At 38.9% G+C, this 25,087-nt stretch overlaps 1 protein-coding gene across 12 annotated transcripts in view; it reads left to right on the forward strand.

The window, feature by feature from the left end:
• robo2 (roundabout, axon guidance receptor, homolog 2 (Drosophila)) overlaps positions 1–25,087 on the forward strand; it is a 525,042-nt gene that overhangs the window by 414,396 nt on the left and 85,559 nt on the right. For 8 of the 12 annotated variants that reach the window (XM_008424864.3, XM_008424871.3, XM_008424869.3 and 5 more), the window contains exons 6-9: positions 5,694–5,830; positions 8,604–8,615; positions 16,418–16,542; positions 19,332–19,503. In XM_008424864.3, coding sequence (XP_008423086.1) covers positions 5,694–5,830; positions 8,604–8,615; positions 16,418–16,542; positions 19,332–19,503 — 446 coding nt within the window. The remainder of the gene's footprint in view (positions 1–5,693; positions 5,831–8,603; positions 8,616–16,417; positions 16,543–19,331; positions 19,504–25,087) is intronic. The other 4 variants (XM_008424866.3, XM_081614912.1, XM_008424874.3 and 1 more) reach the window with 2 other exon arrangements.

The raw sequence follows: 25,087 nt of genomic DNA on the forward strand, positions 1-25,087 counted from the left end.
AGTCATCTCTCATTCTAACGCTTGACTCGCATCTTTGTTTTGGTAGCATTTAATGCAATAGTCCACTTCCTGCTTTTGTCCACTTAGGGTTCACATATTCATTCGAGCAACACCAGAGTTCACTTCAGCCGAACCGAGACTTAGCTTTTCAGGTGAAACAGAGTTCACTTTTTTGATTTCAGTACGGTTCTGTTGCACATTCACACCCCGAACACAAACCAGACTTTCTAGACAAATGATGTAGAGTCTAGTTAAAGCAGACAAAACAGGGCTGATGTGAATGAACCCTACTATCTCAATGTATGTGGAACCTTTACTCTGAGTTTGTGAAAGGCAAAGCAACAAGTTCTATGACAGACAGATTGACAGCTCATCAGGATGAAACACAACAACTTTGCCATACTCTTTTAAGAAATCCTCAAAGTCCTCTATCACTCTTTTGCAGCCTTATAGACCTGCAGACATGTCGAACAACAGAACTTCTAAAAAGCTTCTTACGTCTCTCTGCTTCCTCTGCATAAAAATACCTAAATTGAAGTTGTCTTCACTCTGTAGTAGCATCATACTAGAACTCCATATGGTGCATTATCTGACTGTTAAAGGTTTCAATTGGCTGAGAATTGGTCAATACCAGTCACCAGACAATTTCTCAGTGAATTTTTAAAAATACTAAGTAATGATTTAGGCAATGCATTTTTAAATGCCAGGAATATGCACCTAATCATTTCTTATAGTGCTTTGAAAACCCTCTCTCTCACATTTTACTAAGAAAGCACCAATTCCTCAGTGTAATATTGATTCCTTAGATGTTTTTGTTCTTTAATTTCTGCTCCACTCAAAGACAAATTCTCCTTAAATAAAAAATAAATGATCAGTGATCTCTGTTCAGTGGCTCCACATTTTTTATTTTCACAACGTTTTTTTTTTTTTTTCAGCCGTGCCGTAACATTCACCGAAAACCAATTTCAATTCAGTAAAAAAAACACTTTGATTTTGTATCGCCTTGGAACAAATAACTAATTTGGAAAGAAAAAAATAGTTCCCACAAAACAGGCAGGCTTCAAGGTGGAAATTTTGACAAACTATTCTACAATTATTGCCCAACTGCTGATGAATGCCAGTGGGGGGTTTTTGGCTGTGAGACGTTGCCAGGGACCACAGCTCTGGCCAAAGGCTGCATTGAAGACAGATGAGAACTGATAGCGGGTAATTGATTCTCTCTTACGGGCAACAAGTTCTGGACAGATAGACTTCGTTTCCTTTGATCAGCTTGAGGGAAATCAGTAGTCCGATGGTGTGAAACTGGATCAAGCTGGCAGAATGAAATGAAGCAGGAAAAGGTCTTTGGCAGAGAAGCCAGGCTAAGGTTCTTTGCTGGAATTAAACTCCAACTCTATCTTGATTCTGACTCATGCCGAGAGTAGGCACACAGCCTTCTCTCCTCCCCCCTGCTACCATATCTATCAATCCGAACTTAAAGAGGTACTGCAGATAAGATTCTGCCACAAAATTCCTTTGTAGACACGATTATTCAGCTGTTTGTACAGTGAAAGAAGGAAATCTCTTAATGTAGGTGAATTGGCACAAGAGAGAAGGTCGAACAAGGGTGGCTGTGTTCCTGACAGACACTTTAAAGTCAAATCCTTAAAAATGATCTGGAGGATCTTTGAGATGGATTGCTTTTAAAGCATGCCCATTAAATGTTCATCTCAGCACAGCCTTCACATGCTGAAAACACATCAAGCTGACAAGCAAGGAAAAAGAAAAACACCGCTTTGTTTTGGCATTTGCTTACATTCCCATCACTCCCCATCAACCCGCAAGAGCGAAAGACCCTGGATTCAGAATGTTTGTGTGTGAGTGTGTGTATGTGAATGATGGTCTTGTTTGTGTCATGTGTACAGTATGTCTTATCCTAGTTGAAATGCAGGCAGAGTCCAGTGGAACAAACTTGGCGCTCCAGTCTTTTCCGCAGCCCTCATACATGTGGAATTACATTCCTTTTCTAATGGAGAACAGAGCTCTCGCAATAAAGAGCTACTGTTCCCCTCTGCTGTGTGCACTTACTTGTGTGGCCGCAGCCGCCTCTTATCCCTGAGAGTATTTCCACTCATCTTGTCATCTAAGCTGATTCCATATGGGAAGTTGATTACAGATTGATTGCGCTTATGTCCCTTTAATAAGTCATGAATCAGCTCGAGGTTGTCTTTTGAGAGGTTGCTAGAGGCCGGACCAATAACAATAAGATTCTTGTCTAATATGTGCATACCTGCCATCTCCAAAACAACAAGGGTTCAGTCAGGCCTGTGGGAACCTCAATGAACACTTCAACTGCTGTTTGTTTTCTCTTTTTTTTTTTTTTTTTTGAGTGACGATGGGTTATGTAACTAATGAAAGTTTCTGTAAAGGTAAAGAGTCTTTTTAACGGTATTTTCTTCACTGTACAGTTATCAGGTACAACAGTTCGATTGCCAGTTAACAGAAATAGCTAATTCTCCAGTCACAAGTCAACAACTTAACACAATTTGTATGTTAATGTATGCAATTTGTATGTAACATGGTGATGTTCATCAGAACTGGAAAAAAGGGGAGTTTAAGTCAATTAGAAAGGGATCTATTTAAGTTATTGGTACTGAATGATCAGAAAAGGAGAAAATATGCCTTGGAAGGAAGTTCTGTGACTGAAAATATCTTGTTGATGGAAGAAAATGGGCAGAGATGAGATGGAGCCAAAAGTAGCTCAACCAATCACTACAACCAAACTAGGCAACACAACAGTAGATGGGTTGCAGCATGGCAGCTAACTTTGCTACCATGTCAACAAAAGAGAAATATTTTTTCTGTAACATTCAAGCTTCTGTGAAAACATGGATTACTATAAGACTGCAAGCAAATATTCGTCATCCTAAAATGACAAACTCATCCCACTTAAGCACCCACTTTCTTTGCAGTTTTTGTAAACTATTCAGTTTTAACTTACATCAACAGGTAGGAATAGAAACAGAAACATTGTAAATATACTGGAGTATACCTGCAATATGAAATAGTAGAGATATGCACAAAAAGACTATGGCATTAACATCCTATTACATTTAAGGTTACATTCACACCTGCCCTGTTAATACCGCTTTAATCAAACTCTAGTTTGTTTGCCTAAAACGTCCAGTTTGTTTGGGAAGCTGTCAATACGCAATCGAAATCTGATGTGGACCAAAACTGCAAACTCTGATCTGCCTAAAAACCTAGGTCGGTTTGGTTGAAATGAACTCTGGTTCAGTTCAAATGCATGTGATTACATTTGATACTGCTCCAAAAGCAGGAAGCCAACTGCATAGCAGGGCATTCTGATTAAACACAACCAAAACAAATCAACATGTCGAAGCGGCAGAAATAGCTTGTGGTCTTTTTGCCAAAGACAAATGAGAAGTCAATGAGTGGTTGGGTTTGCAAATTAGGCCCGGGGCTAGAAAACCTTTGTATAAAAATACAGTTTCCAGTTTTTATCATGTAACATCATTTACTCTACTATCCTTGATTAGGATTGAAATCCTAAACCCACTAAAATTTGATGCCACTCCAATTAATGTTTACGCAATTAAGTTGCGCTCACGTCTTCAGAGGTTTTTGAGTCGTTTCCTTCAGCCGGTGGTAGGAGCTTAGTTGCATTATTCTAACTTACCCATTTCAACGCTTCCTCTGGTATGTCATTAAAAGTCCTTTGAACCACAAGAACAGTATGACAGGAAATATTTATGACTCTGTAACTCTGCCTTAAAAATTTTTAGCATATTGCTTATTAGCACTTCTAGGGATCCACTGTATTGCCCTAACTTGTTCTTGTCACTTTGTTGCCTTTCGTCACCTACCCCCCCTCCCTGGTAACTCGAGAGTTCATGTTGCTCTATCCATTGTATCCGGAAGGCAGGATATGAAATGATACTCTGCCTGTTGGGGTTTGTTTTTCCTTTGACGGTAGGCTTGTCCTAAAATGTGCCATCTCATTCCTTACCATGCCACTCATCTTTTTTTCTTTTTTTTTGTAACAATAAATCCTTTATCTACACCAACCACCGGTACCTGGAACTGTACATCCACTCTCTCCCTGCAGAACAAAGCATTCAGTCATGACTCAGTCAAATTATCATTATGGTTCCTTAAGTGCCAGTGTGGAAAGGTGGAACCCAGCAGTCATAGCTGAGGAATGTGCTTCAATAAAATTGCCTTTGAATGCTTTCTCAGGAAATGTCATAACAGTGGGTTAAAAAAAAAACAAGACGTGGATAGACAGGGTAAATTACTTCCTCAGCTGCCAGTGGCAAGCTGCCATCAGTACACCTGATGGTTGGAGCAGAGGGGTCTTTCTCCCTCTGAAGGAAATGGACCGTGGAAAACTGTTCCCCTACAGTCACATCAAGAAGTATTGCTGTAAACTGTCATTTATTATGTTGTATGAAGCAGAATAAAGCCTTTTTTACTTCACTTGTCTATAAACCATAAAGTTGTTAATATAAAATGCCATTTTAAATAAAACATCTGTTTAAAAATTACAAATTTACAAAAATTCAAGTCATACTACTACAGTACTATACCATGCTGCTACAACAATACTGTATGTTTATGTTATAGTCAGGTACATCCCTCTGCTCAGGTGTAGTTTGTAAAAAAGAAAAATCCATCTCTGGAGGTTTTTTTCTGTCTGTGAAAGGTTAACCTGAGCAGACCTCAGCACACAGCACAGTGTGTTGTTATTGGTCTTTGTACTGCAGATTAAGTGTTTTCTGGCACATAGAAATACTTACTTTAAAGCTGCTGTATAATTTCAGTGCTGCTGTTTTCTTTTTTTTATTTATTTATTTTTTAAAGTCCACATAATGGTTCCTAGGCAGCAGCGAACTATAGTACATTCAACAAAATGAAGATCCTAAGAGAGAGTGTAATTTAGACTAAGATTAGTGCTTTTTTCTTCTTTACAGACCAATTACTTAGGATGCGATGATGTCTTTAATGCAACCTGCAGTAAGAAGTGCAGGGAGGTTGATGGCTCCCTGCACTTCTTCCAGGGAGCCATCAACCTCTTCAAATGGACCAATATGAGATTAACGTGTTATGATAAGCTTAACTATAATAACAGTTTCAGTCCATCATGCTGTATACAACAAACATTTAAACTAAAATGTATGAAATGATAAAAACTTTATATATTCATACCAGAAAAACTACAAATAAAACAAAATTTTTGCAGTTGACATTGATTATTATTATTATTATTATTAATTTGACACAGTGTTGATGCTGAAAAAAAAGTAAAGCAGACTCTTATGTTTTTCTTACCAGTTTTTTTCCCCACATAATCAAAGTAAAAGTGTTATAGTGTTCTTTCAGCCAGCTGACCAGCAGTGTACACAAAATGTGGGTAAGACATTTGGTTGTAGAAACAATTTATATGATAAAAATGATTGTGATGCACATCCTGTAGACACACACTGCAACAGTTATACACTTAATAACATATTATTAGTGAACATGAGAAACCTCAAGTGAGGACTTTCTTGTGATGACTGAGTGGTGCTGCTTTAAAAACTTTTTTTAAAAAGTATTATTTCTTTCAATCTTTGTCAGTAAAACTCCACCGCAGCTGAAGGTAAATGTATAGGGCTCTAACTCAACTTTATGTTTTGTGTGGTTGCTTCCAGGTACGACATCCGCTACGACAAGGACGACTATATGCTGAGAGTGAAGAAAGCCTCCATTAGCGACGAGGGCACGTTCACCTGTGTGGCAGAAAACCGCGTGGGCAAGCTGGAAGCTTCGGCCACTCTCACAGTCAGAGGTAAAACACTTCTCCTCTGTCTTCCTCTCTACAATCTGAGCACACAGCAGCAGCTCATCTAGACGCCAAGGTGCGCTGTGGTCCTCGCTCTCACGCCAGCATGAGGTTTAAATTGGCAGTTTTCTCTGCAGGGATTTCTTTATGCTACACAGACTTTCATAACCAACAGAGATGTTTACAGTCTATGAATCTGTTTAATTATTTGCATTTCCAAGTGCATCAGCAACACACTTTGTCAGCCTACTTCCTCTTCTCATTCTTACGGACTGTTGCCCCCCTCCACCTTCCCCCTTCTGCTAGTGTCCATGCTGCAACCACCCAGTCAGCAAAGCCATTTCACAAATTACTGGTGTACACCGTCTCTAACCACACCTGAGGTTTGCAAGGTTAATAAAATTGTTCTGAGTATAATTTTTCTTATTTGCACCAGTCTGTTTTTCCATTACACCCAGTATGTGCAGCCTCTGTGGAGCGCTTTAGGGCCTCAGAAAACTGCAGGAGATGACTGGAAACAGGTTGGTGACAGTAGCATAATGCCACATATAGACATGTTACAACGTGATGGCGCGCACAAGATCTCGCAAAAAGCTGCTCACAGACGATGACCACAAATTGTTTTAGCTGTCAAGTTGTCAACAAGCTAAATCTTAAGTTTACATGTGTTAGAAGAAAACCAGACAGCGTCTTACTGTTAACACTGTCAAAAGTTTTAATTAAAAATAATAGTGAGAGAGTGGGAAGTAGGTCTGTTATGCTAGCTTGACTTTGACAACCTTAACATGTAGATGTGCTGTGGAATTTGGTGTTTCAGTTAAGTAACTTAAAAAAAAGAAAAAGAAATGACCTACCCACAAGTTCTGGCAGATCATCAGTAGAGTGTTGTTCAGACTTATTAATAATCATAAAATAAATAAAGAGCATGGAAGCATAACACTGTAACGGACTGAATGTTGTGATCTTTGTGTGGGAAATGTTTGCATTTTATTTGGTGTTGAATCCTGATGCACTAGCAGAGCTGTTATCAGTCAATCGCTATGGCAACAGGTCTGTGTATACCATAGCCAAAAAAGAGAATGTGAAAAAATAAGAACATAAGTGGCTTTGAGTTATTCTTCTACAGTGTTTCTGCGTGATTTTACCTTTGTTGTGGTACCTTGCAAAAAATTAATAATACTGATATCTCCAGGTCTCATTTAGTTAACAAAATTGTTGTACGACTCCAGCACGGCTACAGGTAGCAAGTAAAGGAACTGTCTTTTTGCCTTCCAGCGTTGTGCACATGTACAAAATTTCTGGAATATTACTGAAAATTTTATTATATAGATTAATTACACAGAGATGTTAAGTATGATGATGTTCCACTTGAAAACATGACATTTAAGATGATAATATTACATCAGACCATTAAAAAAAATACTGAAATTTGTGTTCAATAAAAAATATGCTTCATATCGGCTTAAAGGTTCTTTTCAAAAAGTACTTTTAATATGACAAGACTCATCTGAATGCATATTTTAACTTTTTGAATATGACTGTACAAACTTCAGTGTTTTTATTAGAATTTTATGTAAAAAACTAACACTAAGTACCAAGAAAACAATTCATGGGTGTCAATATTTTTACAAATAAAAAGATTTACATAATCTAGAAACACAACAGATTGTCAGCTAAACTTAGACCTGGACCGTGTTTGGACCTGCAACCTTTACAGTCTTAACAGCCATTCCTGCCCTCAGCCAGGCCACATAAAACTCTTTTAGAGCCACAAATGTTATATTACCTTTTGAAAAAAGATATCTTGTAAATGTCTACCATGGGGGAATATGCTATTTTCAAGAAATGTTATTTCTATTTTTAAGTTTTGAAATAAAGAAAATTTTACAATCTAATGACAAGAAAACTAAAGCTAAATAAATTGCTGTGAATTTTTAGTGTCATTATGATGTGGGCATTGAGCGCAACAAAACTGAGAAACTGGTAAAACATGCTTTTATTGTTATATCTATATTTAAAAACGTGTTGGTTCTTTATAGTTGCTAGTTTTACGAGCTATTTTGGAAGGCTGAGATTACCGTATTTTCTAAACTATAAGTCACAATTCTTATTGTAGTTTTTCATAACCATGAAAAATTGAAATCCATTGTTTTCTTCAACTTTTCATCCATAATTTTGAATGAACGTTTTGTAGATCCATGACATAAAACTCCTATAAAATGCATCGAAGTGTATGGCTGTAACAGGTAGAAAAGTTCAAAACATAAGAGTACTTTCCTCAATATTCTCTACCAGGCACCGCTTCATGCGTAGATCATTTTTTTCAGGGTTTTCTTGCTGCAGATGGAGATTTGATATGATTCAGTGTAAAGATGTTACCAGCATAATGAGTTCTGGGTGTTTGTTGCATCTGTTTATGTTTTATTTTCATTGCTCTGACGACATCACCTATGGAAAAGTAGATTTCATTTGTGAAGACAGAGAAGGTCCAGTTGCAGTTTTGTCCCTGAAGAGCAAAAATGGCCACATTACAATCTGGTTCATCACACTTGGATGTTTTCATCAGTTTTCTAGATCCGAGATAATCTTGTTTTCACCTGAACTCACTTAACAGTGGACAGCCCCCTATTGGACCTTCTCTGTCATGTTTCTGGCTCAACATGCCATTCTTTCTGATTTATTTTACTTTATCATGTTTGCTTTGTTCCTTTTCTGTTTGTCCGTCTGTGTCTTACTTTGTTTCTTTTGTGTATCCACTCCACCTTTGTTGTGTCTTCAGCTCGCCCTGTTGGTAAGTACTCATCTTGCATGCTTTTTCACTTAACCATTACAGCCGTTGAATGCTTTAAGATCATTACCATTGGACTGATGTTTGTGTATTTGACTAACACAACAATTTCCTTAAAGTGCCGGCTCCATGTCTCTATATCATGTTATCTAGAGATTCTACAACTTTGCAGAATATGAAATACTTGACTTCATAGAGCTTATCAATATGCATAAAAATGCCAGAGTCTTGATAATTACAACTAGCTGCTAACTGCTATCTCAACAATTCTTAGGGGTGGATCTTTTTACACAAGAAAGAATATTTGATGAGCTTTTTTTATTATTATTATTTATTTATTGGTGAATAGAAAGTGTTTTAGTCAAATTTACAATCAAGCCAGAAGTTATTTTTTTAAATGCCCAATTTTGATGTTTTTTTATTATTATTTTGGGAAGTTCAGGTCAGATAAAATCCAAATGATTAAAATTTGATAAAGAAAAAAAAAGATACATCATTGATCTGTATTTACTTGTGGTTTCATTGGGAAGTTACTTCCCAAACTGTTTCACTTCAGTTACTAAACCATTTTATGTCTGTATCAAAGGGCTTCAAGCAACAGTTACTTTAGCAATAGATAATTTATTCTGATGATTAATCAATTAATCGGATAACTAAGTTGCAACATTATTCAGATTTTTTGTTTAACCACTTTTTTATACATCAGAAGTACATTAAAATATGCAGCTGAAAAGATCAATCCCTTTAATTTCAAAAAGCAAAATAAATCTATTGCCTAAAATGCAACAACAGCGTTTCTTTGGTGAATTATTGATAATTTGTAACAAAATGTGCAGTTTCAAATAAAATTCTTCCAAAGTCAAAATGCGAAAATCTCAAAATCTCAGCTTTCTTTTCTTGACATGTATTTTAGAAGATATTTTTTAAATATTTTTGAGTGCGTGTGCTCTAGCTAATGATTAATTGGTTGCCAGATAAACTGATAATAATTTCAATAATCGATTTATCACGATTAATCCGATTAACCTGAATCCGACTGACTGTAAAGAATCGTTTACAGTCAGTCTAAACTTGTACGCAAGATTAGTGTTCATAGTGTAGTTTTTACTAGAGGTGTGCCGATCGATCGGCCACCGATCATAATTGGCCAATTTCCGTGAAAAAATGTTTGATCGGTGATCGCCAATCATGGTCTCTTGTTGCCGATCACACAAACCAATCACCTACATCTCATTTCGCAGCCTGCCTGTGCAGCTGGTCTCCTCTTTCCTTCACACTGCGCAAACGTGCAGCAGCAAATCCTAAGCGACGTGGAACTATAACGCACTGAGTGAATGGGGAAGTTTGCGTGTTGCAGCGGAAAATTGAAGCACGTCAAAATGCATCAACACGACAAATCTAATATGGAATAAAAACAATGCCATACTTGACGGAGTTTGGCTACATCGAGGCTCACTGCAGTAAAAAAAAGACATGGAGGATCAGATAGCAGGTAAAGCAGCGCACAGCTACAAACACTCACCCGGATTAGCATGACGGTCAGAAAGCTAAACAAATAACCCGCAAAATTATTTAAGTCTTCGAGCTGCAATGTAAGACGCTGGTTCTGTTCTCGCTGTTGAACCGCTGCTACACGCTACGCGCTACAGGTAGTAATATTTCAGACGGAGCGCCGCTTCTGCTGCACCTGGTAGTGACTCTCACACTGAACCTCTGCTTAAAGCTGCAGCATCTAACTTAAAAAAATTATTTTTACATCCGTATTAAAACTTTCGCTGTCCTAACATGAGACAGATAATCTCTGAAAAATAATCAATCTCCTCTGCCGCCTCCTTGTTCTGCATAATTACTCCGCTCAGTCAGAAACAGCCAATCAGAACTAGCAGTAATCAGCTAGCCGCCATGCTATCAGGAAGTTTTCATTCACTAACTCAGGATTGTTTATTGTAATGGATCCTGTATTTGCCTTTGAATGTTATGTTTTATACTTGAATTTTTTGGCAATGTTGAGAGGTTTTATTTTGACTCTTTGCATTATTTAACCTCTTCAGAGCCTTCATATGTTTTCAGTTTGTTGAAGATAGTATTACTGATAGCAGTACAATTTGCACAATACCTGTTTTGTTTAGTTTTCTTCTTGGAAAAAGTTATTAAAAACAAGTTTTTGTCTAAATTAAGGTGGATTTATGGTTCCTTTTTCCACTTAATGTAACCGGTAGAGCTTATGATTATAAAAATAATAATTATGTGGTCGGTATCGGTGATCGGTATCAGTGATCTGCCCTCATGGGTGATCGGAATCGGCAGGAAAAGACCTGATCGGCACATCTCTAGTTTTTACTAAATGAAGACCCACACTAATATTATAATTTATTTTTATTTACAACACTCAGCTACTAATAAATGACTGTGAGTAGTAAAATTTAAACAATCACTTGAAGGAAATTACACAGGGAGATATTTGTAAGCAGGAATGTTTCATGTAAAACAGCTCAGCTTTAGCAAATGATATCCATATTTCTCCACTCTGGCAGTTCTTCAGATTGTAGACTGTCCTTTGACAACGGCTGAGTGGGCTGGCTGCATCAGCGTCACAGACATTGTCATCTCATATGTTCCAGTTTGTGTTTCCGTTGCGAGTCCTGACACCATCTGTGGGTTGCTGGAATGCCAAACTGAGATCCATTTGTGTTGGGCGAGACTTTTTTTTTTACTGGTGCCCATGTCTCCCAGTTAGGAAGCTTATTTTATTTTCCACAGATAAAGATCAAGAAAATACCAAATTTGCAGCACTTGGAGTTTCAGATGATTAGAGTTGGCACGTTGATGAGATGTGCCCCCTCAGGAGCAGAAACATACGATAAAGGTGCATCGGGAGGGGACAAACGAGGAGGGAAAGAATGGCGGAAGTGCGTTTCGAACACCAGGCTGGGCTGGTGTAAGAAAAATAAGAATAAAACGCTCCCTCAGTGGCAGGACTCGGGTTGCCAAAACAGCAGTAGCTGCTTGGTGATTGTCAAACTGTCAGCTCCCTTGAAAACTGAGGAAATTACACATTCAAGCAGTCTGTGGGAAGAGACAGTAATTGCTGTCAACGTTTGAATAAATATGACTCAACACGGGATTTTAAAGGAGGACGAAATGTTTGTGACTGTTAGCACCAAAAGGATCTCTGTCTCTCTGTCTTTGTCCATTTGTTCTTTTCACCCTGACTGCTGTTGCATGCAGAGCTCTCTCTGAACCAGGCAGATGTGGCTGGTTTTGAATTAAATATGTTCCCCTCCCACCACCATCCTCTCCAATCATGTGTTTCTTTAAGTGATGGCAGGAAACAGCTTCTCATATCCCATTAGGGTCTCTGGATCCAAACATAGAACGTAGGAGTGTAAAACTATCACCCTCTGACCTTCTATTCTTCTCAACATGCGATCAATACATTACAAACAGTCATAATCACACAAGTTTTCCAGAAGTCATGTAGGAGACATAATAATTGTGGAAGAAGGTGATTTAGATGGTCGGTCAAAAACGTAACATTTGTGGCTTCTATGCAGAACTGGTCAAACATTGTCACCTTCCAGAAATAATGGCCTACATCTTTTTTTTTTTTTTCTTTTTGCTTAAATAATTTTCTGGCAAGGGCTGCACAGTGGCGCAGTTGGTAGAGCTGTTGCCTTGCAGCAAGAAGGTTCTGGGTTCGATTCCTGGCCTGGGGTCTTTCTGCATGGAGTTTGCATGTTCTCCCTGTGTATGCGTGGGTTTTCTCCGGGTACTCCGGTTTCTTCCCACAGTCCAAAAACATGACTGTCAGGTTAATTGGCCTCTCCAAATTGCCCCTAGGTATGAGTGTGTGTGTGCATGGTTGTGTGTCCTGTGTGTCTCTGTGTTGCCCTGCGACAGACTGGCGATCTGTCCAGGGTGTACCCCGCCTCTCGCCCGAAACGTTGGCTGGAGATGGGCACCAGCAACCCTCCCGACCCCACTGAGAGAAAAAGGGTGCAAGAAAATGGATGGATGGAGGGATGAATTTTTTGGCAAGAAATTTTATTAAGCCATTATTTTAAGAAGGTGATGGTATGGTCATTCTCTGGGAATACTTTAATTCAAAAAAGTTCCTCAAAGTATTGAATCAGTGGGGCTGAAGACATACTGAATGCCGTCCACAATTTTCTAATATTTTTCCCCTTTTTTATTTTATTTATTTATTTTTTAAAGATTTTTTTGGAGTGTAGTGGATTTTATTAAACAGCTCAAGGACAGAAAATGGAGAGGACAGAGAAGAGGAAGATATGTAGCAAATGGTCCGAGACCGGGAATCAACCCAGGACTTCGTGAGGACTATAGGCTCCACACATGGTGCCCACGCTCTGCCAACTCGGCCACTTCCTTTTTACATTTTTAAGCTATCATTTGCTATATTTTTACATTCAGTTTTCATGGGAATTTTCAGCAAACTTTTGAAATGACGCAAAAAAAAACTTTAAGAGAAGAAAATGTTAATGAGGCGTATTTCTATTTTCTGGTTTGGGGGGAATCAATCAGCGTAATTTAGTCAGATGCTGCGATTAAGAGGAAGTAGAAGTTCTAAACTAGCATGGACCACAAATCTCAGAAAAATGGGGAGTTCTCAATTTTTCTTAACTGGAGAACTCTCCATCTCAGCTGGAGGTTTGGATTTTTATTTTTTTTTAAATTTATTTATTTTTTTTAGTTTTGTGCCTCTGCTAAGGCACGGTGGATGAGAAGGTTTGATATGTTGGAACTTTTTTAACAAATGTGTTTCCATCTCTCCATTAGCGCATTAACTCTTTTTCTGAAGAAGCCTGAAAGCACCACAAGCAAGATTATAAACGTTTTTTGCAAAACTGATTAAGTTATTCTGAATTTTGCCGTTTCCATCATATGCTTCAAAACAGTTGATGGAAACTATTTTGAGGCCCCTTACAGAAAAAAAACAAAACAAAACAAAGTTCTGACAAAATTTGTAAAAGTTCAACAGGATATTAAAATATCTTCTTTTTTTTATTTAGCTTTTTTGTATTTGGCGCACACCATCGGCCTTGTTTAAAAGTGAAAGGGCAACGCTAGAAAAAGGAAGGGCAAAGCTTTACAGCGACGTATAAAGGAAGGCTGTATAACGTTTGAAACCATATTTTTAGTGAGTACTTAGTAATGCAGCCTATAGGATGGAGCAGAGCAGAGGATGAAGAGGGAGGGAACAATGTCCTTGCCAGAGCATGATTTAGGAGCTGTGTATCAGGCCTGGCGTTATGAGAGCCACGAGATATCCAAGCTCCAGAAGGCCAAACGGGAAGGCAGTAAATCTGTTACCATCTGTACTATTCCCAACTGTGTGTATCTTTGACAAATACACACCACCCCCCCACCTTGAAAGGGATTACATGCAGAAAGCAGCCAAATGGGCAGAGACTGGCCCTACAGAAACCAGCTGGCTTATTAGAAGAAAGACTTACATGGAAAGTAAAAGAAACAGAGGGTAAAGATGTTGCACTGCAACAATTCATTTGTTATGTCATTGAATTTCTGTCTGTACCAATCATAACCTTTGTAATCTGTTGTCTGCACTTGTGAGGATTTGGTCTCTGCAGACTTTATTATGTTCCTCCAGTCTCGTTTCCCACAGAGAGAGATGAGTTGTTTATAACGTATCTTATGTCATCAATGTGCTTTTCAACAGAGGAGTCCACAGCGTTGATTATATGATAAATGTCTGTTAAATACTTTTTATTTGTGGAGCTGAATCTTCATGCACAGGATGTATATTACCATGGAAACAGTTTTTATATCCTCAATACAACTATCTCAGTTTGAATCAGTCTGTAAATTATGACGGCATATTAGAGCGATTGCAGATTAAAAAAAGGAGTTTTGGAAAATTAGCCAGAAAAAAACAAAGAAATTTTGACTTTGAAATGCTAAAAATTGGTTAGAAAAAACCCAGAAATGTCAAGATTATTCTCAGAAAATATTGTGAAAAATATGGACATTTCTGAGTTTGAAAAAGGTGAAATATTGCTAGAAAAAATAAGGACATTTTTTAGATTTCCTAAAAAATGTTAACAAACATGGACATTTGACACTGTTTCAAAAGTCAAAAATATTAGAAATTTCAAACTCACACATATCCTTCTTTGTTCTAGAACATTTCAGAGTTTTTTAGCAGAAATTTACTCCTCCCTTTTTTCTAACTGCAATGGCTCTGATATGTTGTCAGAGTAAATGCTATCAATTACTGTCCTGGCAGAAATTTATTTTGGAGTAAGTGAATTAAGCACCAACATCTGAACATTATGTGCCTGTAAGATTTGAAAGAAGCAATTTGTAAAGCTTTTGTGCAATTGTTCTCTGAGGTAATAAATCAAAGGAGAGCTGGGCTTATTGTTCTACTGTCTTCAATACAAGCAGCTTTGTTTTTTTTTGCAAACAAAGGAGTTTTTTTCCTGCTGGCTATCAAAAGGAAAACACGTTCACGTTACAAAATCAAATGCAACAATCAGCTTTATGTACAGTATTGTTCAGAGAAAGGAGGTCCAAATACATTAAAAACGGCAACGGCTTTTGTCATACGCACAACAGAGTCGATTCAAAATGAAAACGGAAAGGCATAGTAAGTAAGTCAAATTTATTGTATTCTTTGTAGAAGTGATGCAAAAAGAAACATAAAGGTGGTAAAAATGACAGGATTAGCATTTTTTTCTTTAAAAAGTCTAATACTTACAGCAAAAACTGAAAAATACTTGAAGATTTAGCTAATTTTGTGTGGAAGATAATAAGGGACATAAAAAAAGAGTTTAGACTTTAATCTCAGATTTCTGACTTTAAACTGTCATTAAACAAAAATCCCATTAAAATCTGACATTTTTACTCATGGCACAGCTCATCTTTGTCATTGTGCCCAGAATTCAGAAAAAAAGTGATAAATCTTAGATTAGAGTCAGATTCTTTTTTGTTTTGTTTCATGTTTAATCCTCCTCTATATTCTTGGGAATAACTAAACTAATATTGAGATTAAGCACTGCTTCTAGAATCTTTACCACATCTGTGTTTCAAATAATCGACCACAACTGATGAAAGTTAAACTGCATTCCAACATTCCTTCGCAGTTCTCCACTTTGTCTCAGAAACGACATGTTTGATTTCACCCCCCGTGTTGTATTGGAGATTGAGCTGACCACTCCATGGTCCTCACTGAACATCATGACTCATATATTCAGTGTTTGGGGGTTCGTCCGATAAACTGTAAGAATCTTAAAAGAACAATCTGTCTTCTGTTAGTCTATAAAATGTTTTGCCTTTGCTCTCTCGGCCTGTCGGTAATTTTTTTTTGCGAATCTTAGCCGATTTTGCTTATGTCCTTTTTCTTTAAGAACGGGGCTTTGAACACACAAACAGTCGTGTTTTTGGTTTGATACAGCAGTATTCTTAGTCCTTCCTCCATCTAAATCTGAAGTGTGAATGTTTTGAAGGCATGGCTGTGCCTTTGTGTTGTCCCAGATTTAAATGACATTGTGACTGAGGCACCTCGTTGTGTGAATGCCACTGTGACTGTCATTCATTCAGATTCAGCCTTTACCTGAATGAATGACCAATCTGGTTACCATGGCAGTGTCAGTCCCTGGTGGTCTTCTCTGTTCAGAGAAAAAACAAAGTTGAAATTGCATGGAAGCTCTGGACGGCAGCGTCATTTTCCTTTCTGCACTGCTGCTCGTTTCTGCTTGAACTTCTCCAGCTCCCAGTCTACCCAGTCACCTTCTAACAATGTCGCTTTGGTGCTTTGACTCCAGCTCCACCCCAGTTTGTCATCCGCCCACGGGATCAGATCGTGTCACAAGGCCGCACTGCCACCTTCCCGTGTGAAGCCAAAGGAAATCCCCAACCAGCAGTTTTCTGGCAGAAGGAGGGAAGTCAGGTAAGAGCACAACACACCCTGAACTCACCATGAAAAAAAAACGTGGTCATTTTATTCCACCGACATTATTAAAGCTACATACACCAGAGCTGTAACTGATGATAATTTTAGCAGTAGCTTATGTAATTGATTATTCAGTCAATTGTGCAATCGATTATTTGATTGATTATTGTGAAAACCTTATAAAAAATTGGCACATTTTTTTGATTTGAGCCTCTTTTTCTGACAATATTAGAAATTCAGTAAAAGATGCAAATAGGCAAATAATTCAATTCATTTTCAAACAAAAAAGTAAATATTTTATTGCCTAAATCGCAATAATAGCATTAGTGAATGTTGGATTGTTTGTGGGAAAGGAGGCATCTGCAGCTAAATATATGAAAAGCTCCGCCCTTTTTGATGGACCGAATATCAGTATGACGTAGAGATGAGTTGTCGTTCCTTTTTTTTTTAACTAAGCAAATAATAATTAGATAGCAAAAGTTGCTCAGTAGGTAATTATTAATTTTCATTTTTCTTTTTACAACTTTGAACCAGGTGAAATTAAAGCTGTGTTTTTCTGGATAGAAAAAAACACAGCTTTGAGGAGTTCTGGATAGAAAATATTTAGCAAAATATGTTTTGTTAAACCTAAACGCAAAATGTATATTTTTATTTGTGCAGTTTTGGCATATTCACTGCTCCGAGTGTGACATTCTTTCAGCAAATAATCTTTTTTTTTTTTTTTTTTTTTTTTACTCCAGTTAACTATTAATCAATTATTAAGTAAGTCAACTATTGATTCAGTAATTGATTCATCACAATTAATCCGATTAATCATTTCAGTCCAAATATACACAAAACCTTCCAGAAGTATTCATAACCCATTGAATCATATCACAATGGGGATGGGGTATTACAGAAATACCGAGAATTATATACGCCTGTTTTTGTTGGGATTTTAATGTGATAGACCAGCACACTATAAAGTGAAAGAAAAAACAATCATAGTTTTATTTATTTTTTATAAATAAAAATCCCAAAAGGTGTGGTGCGAATTTGCATTCAACCTCTTTTACTCTGTTGCTTCTAATTTGAAAGGGACAGCCAATTGTCTAAAATTAGTCAAAAACCGACTGAGTTAGAATTAGACACCTCACTTCTTAGTTTTATGTAGAGACATTCCAAAACCATGCTTTCTTCTCCTTGCCCTCTACAATCACGCTCTACTTTGATTGGTCCACCATGAAAAATCCCAGTGAAATGAAGTTTGCTGTTGCACTGTGACAAAATGGGGAAAATTTCCAAGCGGTGTCTATGCTCTGTAAAGCGCCGTGTCATTAACACTGATTTGTTTGGATTCCCTGCACTGTTTGTACAAGTGCTCCCTCTGTTCACCATGCCGTGGCACAAAGTGTTTTATCTATCATCAGCATCTCCTCTAAAGACACAAAGCCGCACCTTTGTTCCACAGAGGAGCCGAGCAGCCAAACGACAGCGGGCCCGGCGGAGCTCTAATCGCTTTTCTATGAACCTGAACTGATAAGAGCGATCCGATCCCTCTCTCCAGCAGATAAGCTGATTCAAATACCTGGGTGTCCTCTCTACGGTCAACAACGGCGCCAATTAAGAGCGCGTCGGGACTTGTCGATGAACCGCAGATACGACTCGGCTTGCGCGATGCAGTCAGTCAACGCTGACAATTACGAAACAGTTATTTTAGAGGCTGAATCAAGTTGCAAGTTCGCACAGAGATCCGGAGTGACACTCGCACCTGTGGGCGACCTAAGGCGGCGTCACACGTCACTGGAACCGGGAATTTAAGATTACTGATGCATCACTCTGAAATCAAACCGAATGCACCGCAAGCAGCCTTCTTAGACACGCAGATGCACTTCTTCCCATCTGTTTGTCAACACGCCCACTACCTCACCGCCGAGATACAAAGGTATCTGTTCAGAGTGCAAATTAGGGATAATTAAAACGCAGCGTTTTCAACATACTCCAGCGTAATGGAGTTCACGAGTGCTTAAGGTGGAGATGGCTAAGTTAAACAAACATAATTTGTTACAATGATGTGATTAGGTATAATTAAATCTAGTTTAAACAGGCACAAATAAGGCCTAATTTTTTTTATCTTCTTGCTTAACATTTTAGAATGAAATTTGGAGGGCTGCACAGTTGTGCATGTTCTCCCTGTGGATGCATGGGTTCTCTTCGGGTTCTTCGGCTTCCTTCCACAGAAAGGATGAATGATAATTTATTTGCACAAGGCCTGAGAAAACTAGAGCCTGATTGGTGAAGAATATTGTTTTTCTCAGAGAAGTGCATTCTTCAGAGAATTCAAACTCTTGTAAAACTGAAAGGAGGTGCAGAACCTTTTTTTCTTTTTTTTTGTGCAACACAACTCGGTAATAGCAGCAAGTCTTGTTTCCTTTGCCAGGAGTTATAAAATGAATTGATTTTCCCTTACCTTTGGGGGGGTTGGGGTGGGAACTGTTCTACAATCTAGTTAAAGCAGAGAGAAGAGAAGTCATAAAGCCATCAAGCACAAATTTTTTTACTAGCATACCTCTGAAAAACATGTTGCAAAGTGTTGACACGTTTTGCAGTTTGAGCTTGGTTAGCCAAGTGGGAGATGAATTTGCTCATACTCTAGCTGTAACACTTTAATCTCTTTGTTTGGAATTGGGCACAATCTCCTCTGTGTTTGTTCGTGCCTCGTGGATGGCTGATTTTTGTAATTTGTCCGAGGCGCACCGCATTCGTGTTCTCTCTAATTGGTTGTTTGTTTCCCCTCTTTCTTTCAGATTCTGCTGTTCCCCAGCCAGCCCCCGCAGTCCAACAGTCGCTTTTCCGTGTCGCCCGGCGGAGAGCTCACCATCTCATCTGTGCAGCGAGCAGATGCCGGCTACTACATTTGTCAGGCTCTGACCGTTGCGGGCAGCATTCTCGCTAAGGCTCAACTGGAGGTCACAGATGGTGAGAGGTGGAAGGGCAGGGAAGGGAAGAGAAACACTGACGGTTGACCCCCCCCCCCCCTCCCACTCCAGCACCGACACACACCATAGAAACACTGAAAACGTGTCAATCAAACCAGATGTTTTCTTGATTCTAAGGAAGGAGAAAAAAAATCAGCTGCTTTCTTCAGTTTTCTAGAGAATTTGACCTCAAACAACTTTGAAAGTATGCAGCACAAACACAAACAGAGTTCTCATTGTCGCTGGTGCAGAATAGATGAGAAAAACCACAAAATTTAATTAAAATTCTCCCTATTTTTTTTTTTTTTTTTAGAAATAAAGCTTTGCCCTTGAGTTCCTTTGAGCTCCCTGTTCAGCATTTGTGCAAGGCAGAAATATGTGTATGTGGGAGTTAGCGAAGGACGGGCAGACAGAGAGATTGAGTGAATGACAATAGCTTTCCATGGAATGAATCATGTGCGCCTGGCTCAGCGTGGGAGCCTCTAAGCTGCTCAGCTGCTGTGATGGCAAGACAGACGAGTATCCGCGTGCCTGCTGAAGTACCTGTTTGCAGAAAGATTAAATGCAGAGCGAGAACTCCATTTTAAGCATTTTTTGGTGTTATAGGTTGTAGGTTTGTCTTTGAAATATTTCTAAGTGTAAAAACTTGTATTTACTATCTCTTTTCCAAGAGTACTGAAGATCAAATTCAGCAAAACATTGTAGAACCAGTAAAAATGCTTGTAAGCATCATCCTATTGAAGATTGATATTTTCATTTTGCTTTCCAACTTTGCTTGTTTTTAATAATGGTAGAGAGTGTCGTTTTATTTTATCATTATTGGATCATTGCAGTAAGTTATTTAGTTTTATTTTTTTATTGAATATAAATATCTTATTTGCTTTTCTTTTAAATGTTTTTATAAATTAAGATTTCCAGCAACTTTTACTTTTAATTATAAGGTATTTATAAATATATTGAGTATAAAGTATTTAGAAACTACACAGCAAATTCAGAAGTGTCAGATTTCCAGAGCAAGTGTGGAATGTTAAGAACACAGTGTTAATTCAACATGAGTGTTGGTGAGTGTTAGATTCCCTAAATTGTTCCATAGAGTTAGTTCAGACCAGTGTTGATTTCTAACTCAACACTCAGTCTGGTGTTGATTTAGATAGCTTATATATTAGGGTGCCCCATAGTTGACTCATGGTTGCTAAAAACTTTACCAGACTGACTGATTTTAGTGACATAGGTCGTAAAATATTGAATAAAATGTTGTGCCACATGACTGGCTTTATTTTCGCTCTTATATTTGACTTTGACACACAAAACTACAAATTAATCATCCTTATTTTCTCCAGGTGCATTCTGGGTAGAGCTTGTCACCAACGTCATCATCAGTCACTTGGCAACAAATAGCAAACTAGCTAGAGCTACGGAACGTTAACATGTTTTGAATTTGTGTTGTTTTATCATTAGTGACCAGTAGACTCTTGTTTCTGTTCTTTATTGTATTTCATGTCAGATGGACTTCAAAATGGCATAGTCCCTCTCTGTGGTGGTGAAACTTGTTAGCTCCGCATGTCTATGTTGTAAAGTTAAATTATCATGAGCTTTATTATTTGAGCCCGGTCATTAGTCCCGCCCCCCGGCCGATGCCGTCTTGTTCCGCTACTGCGTCACATGTTTGCCTGAGGAGCAGAGGCAGCAGTATGGCGTCTTGTCTGGAGCTTATTGTAACAAGGTAAGTTCCATGTTAAAATTATCATGTTTTTGACTATTTCTTATGGAGGCATTATTTTTACGTTTACACGAGTATTGATTCATATACACAGTTTGCTTAACGTACATTTATTTGTCTGGACTGTTTATGATCTTAACCTAACATTGAAACTGTCAGGAAAATCTGGAGGCCATTTGAATTAGCATTATTTAGCTGCGGGGTCATTTTCTTTAAGTTTTTGGCTGTAGACTGCTAAATGGGGGAGTGGCTGTGCTGGACGGTTGGCTTGATCTAAGCCACAGGTGTCAAACTCCAGTCCTGGAGGGCCACTGTCCTGCAACAGTTAGATGTGCCACACCTGAATACAATAACTAGGTGACTAGCAGGACACAGTGAGGAGGCAATTGAGCCATTTGACTCTGGTGTTTTGTACCTGTGGCACATCTAAAAACTGCCAAAATGTTTTTTCTTTGTCAGTGTGTCATGTTGGTGACTGAAGCCTGTTATGAAGACTTCAACACATTTCTTCAGACAGGTTGGCACGACTTTTAATGCTGTCCACATTTTTTTCTATAAGCTGACTAATTTCTTTAGTAATTATTTCTGACTTTTTTGTGCTTTGTCTTGTAAACCAGGTGGGCAGAGTAATTTGAATGACTGACGGTGACACACACAGGTGAGTCTGATTAGTTTTGCTCACACTACTTTTTAAAATATTTATTTATTATCCTAATGTTTCTGCTATATTTTTTGTTTTTCCTTCCAGACTGGAAGTCTTCCTCCTTCATATTGGTGAAAACAAGAGCAACACCAAAGACACTTCACTATTGGTGACCACAAGACCACCCATGGCCGCTTCCAATGAACTTTCAAAGTTCATGAATGTATGACCTTTGTTGTATATTGCTGTCAATGCTGTTTGATGTTTTGAAATAAAATATATTCTGCGAATGGTGCTGGTGTTTTTGTAGCATCTAATGTCTTAAAATGAATTTGGAAATTATTGATGGCCAGTAGTTTCTGGGGGAACAAAGGTTTTATTTGCTCTACTGGCTTTTATTTTGGAGTAAATTGACAAAAAAAAGTGAGTAATGAGAGAGGGGGAAGACCGGGAAGCGAACCCACGACAGCCGCATTGAAAACTAGAGCCTTCATATGTGGGCTGTGCTTAACCCCTGCGTCACCACAGCACACCCTGCCAGTAGAATTTTAAAACTCAGATTTCTATGTTGTTCTATTCTTTACACTGTTCTGTGTTAGATTAACACATTTATAGTGTTAACTTTTGACAATATACACTAGTTTTTGGGTAAATTAACACTGAAGTGTATTTGATTTCAACTACTGTGAGTGTTGATTCAACTCTATCACAAATAACACTTTCAAAAGTGTAACTTCTACACCATCCAGTGTGGACCTATATAGACACCTTAAAAGTGTAAAATTTAACTCTGTAGGAGTTGATGGAACACTTACAAATTTGTTGTGTATTCATCTACAATAGCTATTTGAAGAAATTGAATTAATTTGAGTTATAACATTTAATTTTCTTTTGGGATCAATAAAGTATTTTTGAATTTGAAATAACTTTTCTAGATAGGACATTTTTTATTTTGCTTTTGAAATTAAACACTTGATTTGTTTTTGTTTTGATCGGAGGGGCGGAGTGTTTTGTTTTTTGTTGCAAATATTCTTAAAATTATCCTATTGGAGTTAAATATTTGTTTATATTTTGCTGTATTTTTTTCCTGTTTTTCTTTTCTCTTTTCTAAATGTTTGTTTTTATTTTATTTTTAATTGTTTTCTTTTATTATATAAAAAAAAAATTCCCTTCTCACCCTCCGCGGGTGGTCTGTTTCATCCTCTGAGCTCGGGTCCTCTACCAGAGGCCTGGGAGCTTGAGGGTTCTGCGCAGTATCTTGGCTGTGCCTAGAACTGCACATTTCTGGACTGAGATGTCTGATGTTGTTCCTGGGATCTGTTTGAGCCACTGCTCCAGTTTGGGGGTGACTGCCCCGAGGGCCCCGATGACCACAGGCACCACTGTGGTCTTCACCTTCCAGGTCTTTTCCAGTTCCTCCCTGAGGCCCTGGTATTTCTCCAATTTCTCATACTCCTTTTTCCTGATGTTGTAGTCACTTGGTATTGCTACATCCACCACAACGGCTTTCCTCTGTTCTTTATCCACCACCACAATGTCCGGTTGGTTCGCCATTACCATCTTGTCTGTCTGGATCTGGAAGTCCCACAGGATCTTAGCTCGGTCATTCTCCACCACCTTTGGTGGTGTTTCCCACTTTGATCTCGGGGCTTCCAGTCCATATTCTGCACAGATGTTCCTGTACACTATGCCCGCCACTTGGTTATGTCGTTCCATGTACGCTTTCCCTGTCAGCATCTTGCACCCTGCTATTATGTGCTGGACTGTCTCAGGGGCCTCCTTGCACAACCTACACCTTGGGTCTTGTCTGGTGTGGTAGATCTGAGCCTCTATTGCTCTGGTGTTTAGGGCCTGTTCCTGGGCGGCCAGGATGAGAGCCTCTGTGCTGTCCTTGAGTCCAGCTTTCTCCAGCCATTAGTAGGTTTTCCTGACATCAGCCACTTCAGTTATTTGTCGGTGGTACATCCCATGTAGGGGCTTGTCCTCCCATGATGGTACTTCCAGCACCTTGTCTTCTGTTCCCCATTGCCTGAGACATTCGCTGAGCTCATCGTCCATTGAGGCTTTGTCCTTGATGTATTAATGGATCTTGGATGTTTCATCCTGGACAGTGGCTCTCACACTCACTAGTCCTCTGCCTCCTTCCTTACAGCTCGTGTACAGTCTCAGGGTGCTGGATTTGGGGTGGAATCCTCCATGCATGGTTAGTAGCTTCCTAGTCTTAACATCCGTGGCCTTCATCTCTTCCATTGGCCAGCTAATTATTCCGGCAGGGTATCTGATTACTGGTAAGGCATAGCTGTTTATTGCACGGATCTTGTTCTTGCCATTGAGCTGGCTTCTCAGAACTTGCCTTATTCATTGGAGGTATTTGGCTGTGGCTCCTTTCCTTGTGACCTCATCGAGGTTGCCATTTGCTTGTGGTATTCCCAGGTACTTGTAGCTGTGCTCTATGTCTGCTATTGTTCCTCCTGGGACTGAGACCCCTTCTGTGTGGGCGACCTTCCCTCTCTTTGTAACCATCCGACCACACTTCTCTAGTCCGAATAACATCCCAATGTCAGTGCTGTAGATCCTGGTGGTGTGGATCAGTGAGTCGATGTCTCGCTCGCTCTTGGCGTACAGCTTGATGTCATCCATGTAGAGAAGGTGACTGATCGTGGCCCCATTCTTGAGTCGGTATCCGTAGCCAGTCTTGTTGATGATTTGGCTGAGAGGGTTCAGGCCTATGCAGAACAGCAGTGGGGACAGAGCATCTCCTTGGTATATGCCACATTTGATGGACACTTGTGCAAGTGGTTTGCAGTTGGCTTCAAGGGTGGTTTTCCACAGCCCCATCGAGTTTGCAATGAAGGCTCTTAGAGTCCTATTGATGTTGTACATCTCTAAGCATTCAATGATCCAAGTGTGTGGCATTGAGTCATAGGCTTTCTTGTAATCAATCCAAGCGGTACACAGGTTGGTGTGTCGGATTTTGCAGTCTCGGGCGACTGTGTGGTCTACAAGGAGTTGGTGTTTGGCTCCTCTGCTATTTATGCCTATGCCCTTCTGTGCCTTGCTCATGTATTTATCCATGTGCCCGCTTATCTTAGCCGCTATGATGCCTGACATGAGCTTCCATGTTGTAGAGAGACAGGTTATTGGCCGATAGTTGGATGGGACTGAACCCTTTGAGGGGTCCTTCTGTATCAGGATTGTGCGCCCTTCAGTTAACCATTCAGG

The sequence above is a fragment of the Poecilia reticulata genome, chromosome 13, assembly GCF_904066995.2.
Source record: "Poecilia reticulata chromosome 13, P_reticulata-male-v2, whole genome shotgun sequence".
Taxonomy (NCBI): Eukaryota; Metazoa; Chordata; class Actinopteri; order Cyprinodontiformes; family Poeciliidae; genus Poecilia; species Poecilia reticulata.